Genomic DNA, 16,091 nt, shown 5'->3' on the forward strand with positions numbered 1-16,091 from the left:
GTCAGGGACGTGATGGAAATGGCACACAGCTCAGAGTTACTCTAAGCTAGATAACACCTGGGAGTTGGTGCTCTGACTCACTTATTTACTCCTGGTATTGGCCAGCACTATCGTCTCAGTTGTTTTATACAGAGCAATTGTGCAGACATCTGCAAGGTAGCATAACTATCTTTATGACTCTTGGCTTTTTCAGCTATTACAAGAAACCTGTTTTTTTAAAGATTTATGTATTTTGATCATATGTGTATGAGTGATTACCTGCGGATACATATGTATACATATACATATATGTACCATGCCTGGTGCCTACAGGATGGCCTGGAACTGCAGTTACAGACAGTTATGAGTCACTGTATAGGTGCTGGAACCTGAAACCAGGCAGGTCCCTAGCAAGGGTATCCAGTACTCTTAACTGCTGAGCCACGATGATTCCTACAGTAGAGCTCAATGTAACCTAATGTAATGTAAGCACTTGCCTAACGTAACTGTGAAGCCCTGAGCACAGTCCCCAACAGCACAAGGGATGGTGCAGGGGATGCAAAGCACAGCGCTGCAACTTTGTAATCCTCCATGCCCTCTCTCAGCACAGCAACCACCATACCAGTGGGCTCTCAACCCCCTGACCCTACGGCCCTTGAATACACTTCCTCATGTTATGCTCACATAAAATTATTTTCATTGCTACTTCGTAACCATAATTTTGCTACTATTATGAATCATAACGTAATTATCTGTGTTTACTGATGGTCTTAAGTGACACCCTGTAAAAGGGTCCTTCAACTCCCAAAGAACCCCTGTTGCGACCCACAGGGTGAGAAACCAATGCATCATACAATAAAACAATACTGACCAGGGCAACATCATAAAACTCTCCCTAAACAGCTGACTCTGATCTCTGAGAAAGTTTATACTGACGTGGAACTGTCAATGATGGTCAGTGTTAACCCTGAGAGACTGGCTTCTAGGCATCACTGTGAAGAGACTATCCCAACGGGGAATGGGGTGCCGATCCCTTGACAGGGGATCCCGGGCTGTGTAAGAGGAGAAGTGAGCCGAGCAATAGCATGTGTTGTTCGCTTAGGAATATGACTGTAATCTAAGCAGCTGCCTCCAGTTGCTATAGCTGACTTCCCTGCTATGATGGACCTTTCTCCCTTAAGTTGTTTCTACCAGAGCATATCATCACAGCACTAGGACTGCAACACACAACAAATGAGCTATGCAGGAGGGGAGGATACATTTCCTTCAAACAGGGTCGGACGTTTTTCCCCCCCTTTCCCTCATTGACAAAGGCGTGGAATTTCTATCTCCTTCCTACTATCTCTCACTCCCAAACATCATAATCTGAAAGATTCTACCATATAATTGACAAATATGCATTCCCACCAGCATGGTACACAAGCCTATTCAGTATCCAGGAGGCTGAGGCAGAAAATCATAAATTCATCCTTCCACCTACCCAGATACATCAACATCCACAGATCAATAAAGCGTACTTCCATTTTAGGAAGAGATCTGACTATGTATTTTGAAAAGAAAAGGCAGGCAGTATTTTAATTAGCTATTTCACTCTATTCTAAGTAAGCCTGAATCTTTTTGTAAGGCATTTACCAGTGGAAGTAACTCGTGTGCTTCCTTCCTCACAGTTCTTAGAGATGTAAGAGCCGACAGAAAAACCCACATTTCAGGATCCAACTGGATATGGCAGCAGCTGAGGCAGGGAAGGGCCTAGCCCATTAGAGGTAGCATCTTACAGCCACAGCACAAGTTGGGGAACAAGGGTCTCAGTGGAGAATGCAAAAGCCTTGCCTCTCAGCTTTCAGTCCTGGTAGGAACAAGCTTCACAACTCTTACCAGAAATGTGTGGCTGGTTTGTCTGAGCTGCTGGTATCTTAGTAATTAGAAAACTAGTTCTTGGTAGTTATAACCAATTGGTACAGTACTGGCCTAGCATGCAGGAAGCCCTGATTTGATTCTCAACACCATATAACAGGGGCATGATGGGACCCACTACAGTCCCATCACTAGTGAAACAGAGGCAGGAGGATCAAAATCTCAAAGTCATCCATGGCTACAGCGTAAGTTCCAAGCCAGCCGAGGATATATAAGGTTCTGTTTCAAGATAAGAAGAGGAGAGGGCTGGTGAGATGGCTCAGTGGGTAAGAGCACCCGACTGCTCTTCCAAAGGTCTGGAGTTCAAATCCCAGCAAACACATGGTGGCTCACAACCATCCATAACAAGATCTGACTCCCTCTTCTGGAGTGTCTGAAGACAGCTACAGTGTACTTACATATAATAAATAAATAAATAAATCTTAAAAAAAAAAAAAAAAACAAAACAAAAGATAAGAAGAGGAGGAGGAAAAGGAAGAAAATGAAGAAGTAATAGTAATAATAATAATTTACATGCAAACCAAAAATATGTATTTAAGAGAAAATCACTTATTTAAAGGACTTTGTGACTCTACTAACAAAGACTGGAACAATCACTTCATTTCACAAGTCAAAAATGACAAACTAAGCTGGGAGTGGTGGCACACACCTTTAATCCCAGCACTTGGGAAGCAGAGGCAGGCAGATTTCTGAGTTGGAGGTCAGCCTGGTCTACAGAGTGAGTTCCAGGACAGCCAGGGCTACACAGAGAAACCCTGTCTCAAAAAAAAAAAAAAAAGCCAAACTAGCCGGGCAGTGGTGGCACATGCCCAGTCCTAGCACCCGAGAGGCAGAGGCAGGTAGATCTCTATGAGTTCGAGGCCAGCCTGGTCTGCACAGTGAGTTACAGGACAGCCAAGGATGCACAGAGAAACCCTCTATTGAAAGACCAAAAAAAAAAAAAAAAAAGCCAAACTAATACACCTTTTTTAAAAATAATCAAATGAAAGAAACATAGGTATAGTAGACCATTCTTGAGGTGCCAGCTACAAGAGGCTGAATCCGAAGTCTGGCTTGAATCCAAGAGTTCAAGACTAGTGAGACTCCTAACGATATAAAAATTCTACCCCATCACTGTGTTACTCCAGAAATTTCCAGAAATCCTGCTTAACAAAAACAGTGCTGCCAACCCCTCAAACAGTCAGGCTCAGGTATCCCTGACAATCCAGCAGTGCCACACCTACAACTCTTGGCTCACTGCTACATTTAAGCACTTGAACAACTTCAAATCTCCCTGCCAAGTCTGGTACCAATGTGAGAAGCAATTCTATAGTGACTTTAAATAAATCATTCAGATGGCAGCTGAGAACAGCGTGTGACCTAAACCAGTAACAGGATACGTATGAAAGCAGACATGTGACAATTACCATGAGCCTGACTAATTCTATGATTCAAATGTTTAATCATTCATTTCACTTGTAGTCACTATCTTTTATCACTGACCAAACATGCAGTTTTAATGCCCCCTTCTATTATTTATACTGGACATTTTAGGGTTACCTTCTAGGGTTACATTATGCATTTCATCAGAATTTTAAATAAGTCCTTAAATTTTAAAAAGCTAACTATTATATTCATATTTGTGCTATCTGCATAAAGAAACACTGAGAGAATTCATACAAAATTAATACAACTGGTTACTTATAGGGGCGGACAAAGGGTTGGCAGAGAAGACATGGCGTGAATCTTCTCGGTGTCCACCCTGCTATACTACGTGGCATTTTGAGCCATCAGAATACAGTACCAATTCAAAGCACACAAATTCTGTTTATGCAAATGCTATCAGGAAATGTAATCACTACCCGAAAAGGATTTAGGAAACGAGACGGTGGAAATCTGACCTACAGGCGACCCAAAGCTTCACGTGGTTTCTAACCTCACACATGGGTCTATCTGTCAACATGTATTTTGAACTCACAATTTTTAGTTTTAAAATGAAGGTTTTTGGGTTTTTTGTTTTGTTTTTTGGGTTTTTTGTTTTGTTTTTCGAGACAGGGTTTCTCTGTGTAGCCCTGGCTGTCCTGGAACTCACTTTGTAGACCAGGCTAGCCTCGAACTCAGAAATCCGCCTGCCTCTGCCTCCCGAGTGCTAGGATTAAAGGCGTGCACCACCACTGCCCGGCTTGTTTTGTTTTAAATCCTAAGGATTCAGCGCTGGATAAAAGTCACAAGCCACTGACTCCAGCACTTGGGAGGCAACTGACATCTTGAGGCCAACCTGTGCAGTGAGACCCTGTCTAAAAGTAAATAAATCAACTCTAAGAATTAACACTTTTGAATACACAGAGAGTATCCCTCCCTTCCCAATAATTCATTATTCTCAACATATATTTATTTCACTTTTTTCCAAACCTAAAGCAGTATGACTTCCCGAGTGACTAGAATTCCATGTGCTTTGTAAAAGTAAACCCTGCTGACCTCCAGGCCCAGCTATGCAACTCCTCGTAAAGCCTAGTCTCTCAAAACACAACAGGCAACGTAGAAACCAAGACTTGAATACAGCAGGGGCTCAGTATACACAGGAGAGGCAGACATAACTGACCCCAGCAACCTGTTTATATATGCACTTTCTAGAATCATTTCGCAACATACTACCTTCTCAATGTTCATCAACTGCTATCAAGCCAAAATTATCCAGTGAATTATCTGGTCTGTTTGTCCTGTCAAACACTTCTGTCCGTTGCCCATTCTGTAGCGATTTTTTTAAACTATGTGAGAAATGCAACATCAAAAGATCTGTCAAAAGCCGGGCATGGTGGTGCATGCCTTTAATCCCAGCACACGGGAGGCAGAGGCAGGCGGATTTCTGAGTTTGAGGCTAGCCTGGTCTACAAAGTGAGTTCCAGGACAGCCAGGGCTACACAGAGAAACCCTGTCTCGAAAACAAACAAACAAACAAATCAAACCAAAAGATCTGTCAAAATAGCTTGCTGCAAATATAACAGAATTCAACACAAAGTTCAAGTACTGGGATTTCACAGCTTCTTCCTTACATTATAAAATCTAGTCCATCTCAGATAGATATATATATATAGTCAGATATTAATAAAAGACATCAGAGTGAAAATGAAGAATACCTTCACAAATGAAACATGAGGGTGCTCTTTAGCTAACTCTGCCATGACATCGTTCATCTGTACACACTGTGGAGCCCATGGTGCCCAGAAATGAACCACAAGGAGTGACCTGTAAATCAAAAAGCATATTTTTTATTAAAATGATCCTGGAAGCAAATACAGGTGTAGATCAAATTCTTCTACCTAGAAAACAAAGAATCCCACTGCAGTGGGCAGCATCACGGCCAGTCTTCAGACTGTCTGGATAAACAGTCAAGTCAATGGGGTTTCTTAAATCAAGACTAAGCCCTAGTAAGTGCTTCTAAATGTCCATCCACATCAACTAACAGACATGTCAACTATATTTCAGACCCAGGATGAGAGTGGAGACTGAATTTCTGTACAAGCAAGCTGCTGCTGAGAAATGATTGAAGATACATTATTAATATTAATCTCACATAATATTGTGACAAAGGGACACAACTATAACCGCAGAAGAGCAAAAAAGTCTTAACAGTAAAGGCAGAGGAGAGCAGGACTACGATCACTGTTCATAGATGTCTGTTGCAGTTATGTTACCAGAGAACCCTCCATGTTGGCTGACAGTGGAGTCACTAGATTCCTGGGCAATGTTAAAAATCTTAATTATTTTCATACAAAACTGTTCACAAAGACCTATGTTTGAAACCACCTCTAATTTAACTGAAACTTGAATTTACAGAATTCTAATTTCAAGTAAAATCCTCCTCCAAGGTGGGGGGGAAAACACATAAAAATGTGTTATATGGAAAAAGATGCAAACTTTTTTACCTACCAGCAAGGAGTGGAATAAGAAATGATAAAGGGCTGGGGAGATGCTCAGCAGGAGCAGCACTTGCTGCTCTACCAATCACAAGGACCAGAGGTCAGCCCCATCACTCGTGCAGGTCACACAGTTCACAAACATCTCAACACCAGCTCCAAGATTCTGGCCTCCTCAGGAACCCACATGAACCTGCACACATATACATGGGCACACACAAAAACACATATAAATAAAAAAACAAAAGAAAAGAAAAAACACACAGATGAGAAGTGGGAGCCTACCCACAACAAGAGACACATATGGGATGAGGAAGGTTATAGCCAGAAGGGGCAGGAAAGGGTAGCACTCAAAGGTTGACTTCAAAGGTTGACTACAAGTTCTGGCTTAAACCCTGACAGTGAATGTCATACTAGGAGGAAAGGAAGTCTACCGGGATTTTAGGACCAGGGCTCAAGTGCAGAGAGCCTCAGCTCTCTATAGATCTGGGAATCTAGAAACACAGAGCCAACCATGTCACAGAAGGGACAGAGGAACCTGAGGTCAATGTTTCTGGTCTCATCAACATCGCATCAGGCCAGATAGAGGGACAGAGAAAAGAGGGACAGCTTCGGGAGTGTTAAGATCAGACTTTCCCAGAAGTCAAGATAATGGCAAGAAGGAGAAGTTACACCACTAAAGTAGCAGCAAACAGTGAACGAGGCCAACGGCCAAAGAAGCAGAAGCCTGGGGCTGCCTGGGGCTGGAGAGGTGGCTCAGCAGTTAAGAGCCTGACTGCTCTTCTGAAGGTCCTGAGTTCAATTCCCAGCAACCACATGGTGGCTCACAACCATCCATAATGAGATCCAATGCCCTCTTCTAGTGTGTCTGAAGACAGCTATAGTGTACTTACATATAATAAATAAACAAATAAATAAATAATAAAGGAGGAGAAGGAGAAGCAGCAGCAGGAGGAGCAGGAGGAGCCCACAGCTGCACAGGGAGCTGTCTGGAAGTGGCCACTACAGAAATCAGCCTCAAGAGATCTGGACTGCACAGAAGAATCCAAGAGCACCGGGTCCAGCTTAACTCCGGTGCAAGAAATCAATCCCCAGATGCATGTATCGTGCAGAAACAATGCCAGTGCAGACAGGGTTGAAAATCTGAGGCAGCTGTAGGTGCAAGGTGTCCAAGAAGTTAGGAAAGGGGAAAGGCAGCCAGAGCAAAGAGAACAGTGCCTTCCAGTCCAGAGCCAAAGAATTAAGAGCAGATTAAATGACATGTACAAAGTAGGGGTGGGGAGGGCTGAGAAAGAAGGTCCCTGAGATCCTGGGTTTGCTCAAGTATAAAGCTAGATGACACGCTGAAACAGAAATGGAAGCCCAGTGTGGAACTGCATGCTTGGAACCCCACCAAGCAGTTCAAAGCCAGACTGGATACAGTCAGTTCAAGGCCATCCTGAGCCAGTAGGACCACCTCAAAAATGGTAGGGACTGGGGTCATGGAAGGGAGGCAGACAGATATGAAAGACAGAGACTAACTAGTTAGAAACGATAAAGAGAAAGCCATTTGAGAGACTACAAAAGGCAAACAGGAGGATCCACCTACGGCAAGAAAGGACACATCATACCTTACAATCTGCACCAGACAGACCTGTATCTGGCAGATCTTTGAAGAATACTTGGGCCTCAGCTGATAGCAACTGCTCTACCAAGCAATGTTGCCTCTCAGTCACCCATTCAGCTAGACAACATTTTTCAGCCTCCTTAAAGTTGTCTGGGAACCGTGAATGGAGTTACAGCCTACAGAATATTGAAACCCTCCGTCATAAGCCTGGGCAGGATCTGACCACACCCCCCAGGCCAGCAGAGCAGCAGGATCTCTAAAAGGAAGTGGAAGAAGCGCCTTCTTACCCTGCCGAAGAGATTGGAAACAAGACCTCCCACGACGCCCACACCCACAGGTATTTACTCTAAGAATTCAAATACAAAGATTTAGGATGATGGGTATCTTCCTAATACTACAGAAAATACCCAAAAAAATCCCAAAACAACTCATTTCACAACAGCCTTCAAATAACCAAAACAAAGTATTTTTAAAATATTAAAAGTATTTCTAAATATTTAAAGTACATTACAAATTTGCAAACAAGTTTTAATGGCATAAGTAAATGCTGACAATATTGGCTTGCTTTTAAAAATTACAGTCGGTGGATAGAGATGTAGCTCATGGCAGTGTCTGGTATGCCTCAGGCCCTGGGCTTAATTCCAGCAGAGTTAAAAATAATAATAATAATTAAATTAAATTAAATTAAAACAAGTGACCAGGGTTTGTTCCCAGTATGAGTCCAAGTGTGAAAAACAAAAGAGGAGAGCGAGGTGTGCTGATGCCTGCCTCTAACCGCAGCACTCACAAGTACAGGCAGAGGGATCAGGAACTCAAGGGCTTCCTCAGCTACATCTCGGGTTCCAGGCCAGCCTCCATTATGAGTCCTGGCTTCAAAAAGAAGGGCAGGAGGAAGAAGAAAGTCTGCACTCAGAGCTGAGTTTTGCTCCAATGGCACTAACATGGCTTTGAATGCTTTTTTTGAACGCCCACTGGGTTGGTAGAAGATCAGACAAGACTGCTTTGACAGCACCACTGCATGCTTAATGCGAATGACTATTTACTGCCCAAGATGTTATGTTTACAGGCCTAGCTCTCATTTTCCACTTAAGCATGGAGTGCCGACTGCACATGTAACAGGGATGTCACCAGTCTCTGCCTCATAACAGACAGGCCAGTATGTCCAATGCATTGTTTTAGGACGTTTATAGAAAGCTGGAGTTGAAATACTCATTAACATGGCTCCCTTACACCCTGCACTAGTGTTCAAACCTAGAGCGTTGAACACGCACCCCACCACTGAGCTACACTACACTCTAGAATATCTCACTATTTTAGCAGACATAATGAGTCTCATTTCTCCATCAATGAAACAATTAGAGCCAATAATCATTTGTTGTTATACTATTGTGCTCCACTACTCTAGTTATTCATTTGCAAATTATACTACCAATTCTGGACTAATTCTAAGCACTACCATATTCTGGACTCGTGTGTGTGTGTGTGTGTGTGTGTGTGTGTGTGTGTGTGTGTTTATGAATAAAGTGGTTTATGAATGGGCGCAAACTCTGGTACCCATTTCCCACCCCCACTGTATAGACAGAAACTGAGATTTCAGTAACTTACATAAACATAAAATTTACATAGACATAAAAACTTTCATATACAAAAAATATATATAGAAAAATTTACAAGTACGTAAATACGTTAAAATTTTAATATAAAAAGAAAATTTTGGGGCTGGACAGATGGCTCAGTGATTAAGAGCACTAAGTGCTCTTGCAGAAAACTAGGGAATTCCATTCCTAGCACCTATACAAGGGCCCACAGCAATCTGTAACTGCAATCCCAGAGGAGCCAACGCCCTCTTCTAGCCTCTGAGGGCACTGCATGCATGTGGTGGACAGCAATACACATGATGAAAAAATAATAATAAAACAAAAAAGTAGACTTCAACCCACACCAACCCTGAAAAAGTCTTGACATGGAAATGGCTGCACCCACAAGTGCTATTTATTTAATATTCTTGATGGCTTCCTATCCACACAAAGCAGCTCTTTCCCCAGGTGTCACTCCCCAGGTGTCACACAGCATTTCCCACGACCCATTCCAAACAGTCACTGCAGACAGGAACAGTGTCCTTCGAGTCATCTCAGGCAGACACCAGTGACAAGGCTACATGCAGATGGGTTTGCGGTTTGTTGCTGTTCTTGTCCCCCCCCCCCGCCCCCCAGGGGAAAGAATGTTTGTTTCCTGATTTCTTACAATCGGGTCTCCTTATTTACCTACCTCTGGCTAGCCTGAAACTCACTATGACGATCAAACTGACCTTGAACTTGCAGAATAAATGGCATGCATGCTAACTTTTACCCACTAAGGCCTGTTTAACACATGAAACATAAAGACAAACTTAGCATGTGAAACACACACACATAAGACAATCTTCTCAGTTGATTTAAGTTCAAGCTTTTCAGGACATGTCCACACAAGCCCTCATCACTTCAGGAGGCCATCTCTGATGCCCTCCGAAACGCCTGGTAAACGACCTGGCTGGATCCATCAGAACTCAACTTCTACTTAATGTCACTCTCATTCTCCCTTTTTCTTTTCTTTGGGAAAAAAAAAAAAAAAATTAAAAGATCAAGTAAACCTGAAATGCGAAAGGGCTGGAAAGGACTGGTTTTGTTGTTGATGAAGATGAGTTGTTTTCGGTGCTAGGAGTTGAACTGAGGGTTTCTCGTGTATTAAGCACTAGCTACACTGCCAGCCTCTGAATGAGCTATTTTAATTCTCCTCCATTCTGTATGGAGTAGCAGATGTCAGCCAGTCAATCTGCCACCTGCCCACTCTGCTCTGTGAGGATACCAAGGCCCCCACATTAGTGGAGAGAGCTTCCGGTACGCCAACCACACAACAGCGCTTTAACAGAACCGGTCCATTCACCCGGGAGGAAGCCGAAGGGGAGGTTAGGAAACTTGCCCCAGGATTACAAGCACATAAGGGGCTAAGGAGAGGTTGGGGGTCCCCGGCAGTGGACCCTGAAACCCCTCCCTCACCACTCTGCATGCAGATCAAGACAGGGCAGCATCCTAGAGCGCCGAGGTCCCTGTTTCCCACGCATCCCCAGGGCTGGCGTCTGGAAGGCTTGGCCAAAGGCGAGGCGCGCGCACCCGGCCGCCGCAGACCCTCCCATAGCCGGCTGGTGGTTCAGGAAAGCCCGGGACCCTAGCTGGGCCTGCAGGCTGGTCGCCAGCCAAGGCTTCCTTCAGGAGGCGCCACATGCGGGTCTCCCGAGGGCAGGTCCATTGTGCACGCGGGCCGCCGCGGGCCGCTTCCCTAGGAGGGGCTACCGCCGCGGCCCAGGTAGGGCCGCCGTTGGACCACGAGCTCAGCTCCGGACGTGCCGCGTTGGGAGGCCGCCCCCAAGTCCCGTGACCCCCGGCCCGCCGCCCTCTGGTCCCCGGGTCCTCTCGCCGCCCCTGCGTACTTGGTTTTGAGGCGCAGTAGCTCTTCAAACTGCTGGGCAGAGCCGACTTCCACCACTGCCACGGCTGCCTCGCCGGCCTCAGCCGCCCCCGTCGCCATGCTGTCTCCGCCAGACACCAGCAGTCGAGCGCCGGAGGCTCGATAGGGAGGGACGGACACGCGAGGAGGCTGCGCACTGGGAAGCCACGCCCGCTGAGATCGGGGGCCCACCCCTGACACACTATGCCACGCCCTCCGGCACTGAAGGTCACGCCCTCGGGCCGGGAGAACTGGGAGGTTTGGAGGCACCCCTGGTGGCTCTGGGTTGGGCTAGCGGAGCCTCCTTGCTTTGTATTGGTGTGCTAACTAGCTAGATGCCTTGGCCCCCGGCTCTTGTAGCTCTGGAGCTCAGAAACGTATAATAGGAAGGGATGTAAGTATGTGTGTATTGTCAATCAGAGTGAAGTCAGATTAGAACATTTGGCAAGCTGAAATCTCACATGAAGCTGCATAAAGATGAACTAGGAAGTCTTAAGACTAAAAGACAATAGTGTCTGAACACAACCCTGATAGTCCTTGTACCTCAGTCCTGGAGGAAACTCGAACTCTTCTAGAGGTGCCCTCTGAACCCCATAATCAACCCTTCAGTACAACCCTGTGACACCTGTTATCCGTTGCAGCCTTGACACAACAGGACCTAAATGGCTCGCCCCATTGCCTATAAGAACCATTAGGCTCCTTTTTAGAGTTTTGCATCTTCCCACCCAGGCCCAGCCTCCATGACCCTCTTACTAGAAGCTTCCCTGTACGGGCAGTTACTCGCCAGTGGTATCTTCTCCACACCCTTTCCCATGCTCCTAAAGCAGGAAGTTCCTTAAGTTTGAGTCCAGCCTGGGCTCTACAGTGAGTTCCAGGCCAGCCTGAGTAACAGTAACAGATTGAAATATTTTGGATCGATTGGGAATTAAATATGTCCTTTTACCTCTGCTCACTGAGCCATTTTAAAGAACACAGGAGAGTTGCTTGCGGTGGCCACTCCTGTATCCTACTGGCAGCCCTGCTCCTATGATTACAAACAGCCCTGGGAGCTGTGTCACACACATCTTGAGAAACATCCCTACTAAAAAATGTGAATCACAGTGCTCCAAATGCAACAGGACAAATTGTTCTGCTTCTTGGCTGGGGTGGTTGAACCCCAAACTTAGGACTATAAGAAAATAAACATATTTTACCAATACCAGTAAAGCCATAGAAACCTCAGAAAGACATCAGGGTCACACACAGACATTAACATCCTGATTATAATATTGTATTACAGGTTTGCAAAGTGTGATGGTTTGTATATGTTCAGCCCAGGCAGTGGCACTATTAGAAGGTGTGGCCCTATTGGAGTAGGTGTGTCGCTGTGGGTGTGTGCTTTAAGGCCCTCATCCTAGCTCTCTGGAAGCCAGTCTTCTCCCGGCTGCCTTTGGAACAAGTGGTGGAACTCTCAGCTCCTCCAGCCCCACATCTGCCTGGATGCTACTATGCTCCAACCTTGGTGATAATGGACTGAACCTCTGAACCTGTAAGCCAGCCCCAATTAAATGTTGTCCTTTATAAGAATTGACTTGGTCATGGTGTCTGTTCACAAGCAGTAAAACCCTAACTAAGACACAAGGTTTTATCATTGGGAGACAGTACACACATTATCTCTGTATCTCGACACACACACCCTTTATATTTTGAAACAAGTTTTCATGTAGGCCATGACGGCCTAGAGTTGACTATGAAGCCAAGGCTGGCCTTGAACTCATGACCTGCTTGCTTCTACGTCCAAAATGTTGGACTTATATGTATGTACCACCTAGTTGATAATAAACTTAACTACTATGTGTGCATAGTATATTGCATTGGTAATAAATGTATTATTGTTTTTATTGAAATACATTCTTAAGTGGCACAGGCTGGCCTCCAATTTGCTGTGTAGCTGAAGTTTGTCGTGCTCTCCTGATCCCCTTGCCTCCACTATCCAAGTCCTGGGCTTACAGACATGTGCTTCCAGACCCAGAATTTTTCTTTTTCATATTAAGTATATATGAATCTACATCTTTGAATAAAGAGTAGGTTGACTGAAAACAAAGACTGTAGAGAACTCTTTGGAGGTAAAATGCACGAGAAAAGAGGGCCTGGGCTTCAGTATGAAACCTTGCCTTCATAAAAGAATAAGAAATAAATAAGACCGGATACCCACTGGGATGGTTTGTATATTCTTGCACCAAGGCACCATTTGGAGGTGTGGCCTTGTTGGAATAGGTGTGACCTAGTTGGAGTAGGTGTGTCACTGTGGGTGTGGGCTTAAGACCCTCACACTAGTTGACTGGAAGTCAGTCTTCCACTAGCAGCCTTTGGATGAAGATGTAGAACTCTCAGCTCTGCTTGTGTCATGCCTGCCTGGATACTGCCATGCTCCCACTTTGACGATAATGGACTGAAGCTCTGAACCTGTAAGCCAGCCCCAATGAAATGTTGTTTTTATAAGACTTGCCTTGGTCATGGTGTCTGCTCACAGCAGTAAGACCCTGACTAAGCCACCCACTCTGATTGCTATATTTAAGCATATAAACTATATAGCTGAATGTGACATAGAGAAAGGTCTGCCCAAAGTTCCCCAAAGTGTGAGAGCTTGCTAGCCAAGAATCAGAGCTGGGGTGCTAATGGGAGGCCCTTCATTCTCTAACCCATCAGTTCCACACCTGTGGGTTTTGACTTGTTTGGGCTGACATATCAGATATCCTCCATATCAGATACTTACGTTATAATTCACAACTGTAGCAAATTCACAGTTATGATGTGGCAGTGGAATACTTTTATGGTTAGGGAGTCACTACAGCATGAGGAACTGTATTAAAGGGTCGTAGCATTAGGAAGGTTAAGAGCCACTGCTCTGTATCTGCTTCTGCTTGCCTTCAAAGAACTAAGACTGCCTCTGTCACATGAAGTTAGTAAAATTGTAATTCAGAGAGGAGATGTATTGTAGAGTTCTTTTTTTTTAAGATTTATTTATTGTTATGTGTAAGTACACTGTAGCTGTCTTCAGACACACCAGAAGAGGGCGTCCGGTCTCATTACAGATGGTTGTGAGCCACCATGTGGTTGCTGGGATTTGAACTCAGGACCTTTGGAAGAGCAGTCAGTGCTCTTACCCACTGAGCCATCTCTCCAGCCCTAGAGTTCTTTTTTTAAGGGGGCGTCACCCCACTCCCCATCTGTCAGTTTTACAAATTCTGACTTTCCCTCTAAATGGAATATGCTGCAAGTGGCAGACACCAGCTGCAGAGGGGCTCTCACTTTGGGGAAACCACAGGAAATATCCTGAGGAACTTTCCAATCACCTTTCTGCAGTTACCACTGCTAATATTGATAACCCAGGAGACCGCAGGTGACTTCGTGCCTAGAAAATGCTCTGACTTCAGCATCTAAGACTAGAGAGCTCAGGATGGGCCAAGATGCATTTTAGAAAGCTAATGTGTGGTATCTGAGATGGCTCAGTGGGTAAGAGCACCCGACTGCTCTTCGGAAGGTCTGGAGTTCAAATCCCAGCAACCTCATGGTGGTTCACAACCATCCATAAGGAGATCTGACTCCCTCTTCTGGAGAGGGAGTTACTTTACATGTAATAAATAAATAAATAAATAAATAAATAAATAAATCTTAAGAAAGAAAGAAAGAAAGAAAGAAAGAAAGAAAGAAAGAAAGAAAGAAAGAAAGAAGCTAATGTGGGTGGTACTATCCCTAGGCTGGTGGTCCTGGGTTCTATAAGAAAGCACATTGAAGCCGGGCGTGGTGGCGCACGCCTTTAATCCCAACATGGGAGGCAGAGGCAGGCAGATTTCTGAGTTCGAGGCCAGCCTGATCTACAAAGTGAGCTCCAGGACAGCCAGGACTATACAGAGAAGCCCTGTCTTGAAAAACAAACAAACAAACAAAAAGAAAGCACATTGAACAAGCCATGTTGAGCAAGCCAATAAGCAGCACCCCTCTGCATCAGCTCCTGCCTCCAGGATCGTGTCTTGTTTGAGTTCCTGTCCCAACTTCCTTCAGGGGTGAACAGTGATATAGAATTGAGTTAAACCAACCCTTTGTTCTCCAACTTTGCTTTGGTCATGGTGTTTTATCACAGCCACAGTAACCCCAGCTAGAGGTTACTTGTAAAGGACACTCGGCTTTTCTCTGTGCAGGTGGAAAAACCAACCTAGGAAAGCAAGAGCTTGGAGCTGATCTGGGCCTATGTCCCTGGAGAGTTATTCTGGGTACAACACTCACTTTTGCCTGATGCCTTTTTAGGAGCTGGGATTCCTACCGGAGAGAATGTGACTCCTGAACCTCCAACCCCCTCTGGTAAGGTGCCATCCTGTGCTGTCGGATTTGCCTGGCTAGAAACAGCCCTCCCAGCAAAGCAGCTGCTTCTAACCTGCAGATCAAGACAATGAAGCTGCCCCAGGAGCACTGTGAGGTATTTCTGGAGCATAGAAACAAGCAGGACCTGGGATTCCGGCTAAAGAGCTAAAGTCCTTGCCCAGGAGTGAGGAGGCAGCCAGAGAACTCCATCTTGTGTTTGCAATCAACTGTGGGACATATGCATGTGTGTGTGTGTGTGTGTGCACACTCGTGCACATGCACGAGTTCTTGTAGAACTAGGGGACGACCTTGTCTGTAGGTCCTCAGGATCTTAGTTTCTGAGACAAAGCCTCACTGACCTGAAACTCTCCAAGTGGGCTAGGCTGGCGAGAGAGTGAGCCCCAAGGATCTAGATGTATGTCTCCCCATCTCTATCCCCAACACCGGGATTACAAACCCGCCACCACAGCCATCTTTTTTTCAAGTGGGTTCTAGGCATAGAATTTACGCCCTCAAGCTTACAAGGCAACCTCTGAGCACCTTACCCACTGAGCTGTCATTCAGCCTTCAACTGTGTTGGGGTGGGGGGAAGGGGAGGTTTGCTGGGCTGGACAGTGACAGCTGGTAGTTACTGCTCCTAAACAGCCAGGCTCTTTCTAGTTACTCTTGTTAGTACAGTATTTTAACCACCAGCTTTTAATGCTTTGTCATGCATTCCTATGGCCAAATCTTACTCAGCATGCACATGACTGTGAGGCCACAAACAAACCATTCTGCCAAGGACCATACCTGGTCAGCTGAAATGAAGCCTCAAAGTCCAGCTCCCTTCCATGGGTAGAAATCTGTAAACCCTACCTAGAGAATCAAGAATC

At 45.1% G+C, this 16,091-nt stretch overlaps 1 protein-coding gene across 2 annotated transcripts in view; it reads right to left on the reverse strand.

Annotated features, from left to right (window-relative positions):
- Positions 1-11,018, reverse strand: part of Glrx3 (glutaredoxin 3) — a 28,966-nt gene extending 17,948 nt beyond the window's left edge. The window contains exons 1-2 of one of the 2 annotated variants that reach the window (XM_021166420.3): positions 10,862-11,018; positions 5,010-5,118 (exon numbers count right to left, since the gene is read on the reverse strand). In XM_021166420.3, coding sequence (XP_021022079.1) covers positions 5,010-5,118; positions 10,862-10,959 — 207 coding nt within the window. In that variant the 5' untranslated portion in view covers positions 10,960-11,018. Of the gene's footprint in view, positions 1-5,009; positions 5,119-10,861 lie in introns of those variants that run through there. The other variant, XM_021166422.3, reaches the window with a different exon arrangement.
- Positions 11,019-16,091: the final 5,073 nt, after the last annotated feature.

Source organism: Mus caroli, unplaced genomic scaffold (assembly GCF_978045245.1).
Source record: "Mus caroli unplaced genomic scaffold, Mus_caroli_1 scaffold_8, whole genome shotgun sequence".
NCBI lineage: Eukaryota > Metazoa > Chordata > Mammalia > Rodentia > Muridae > Mus > Mus caroli.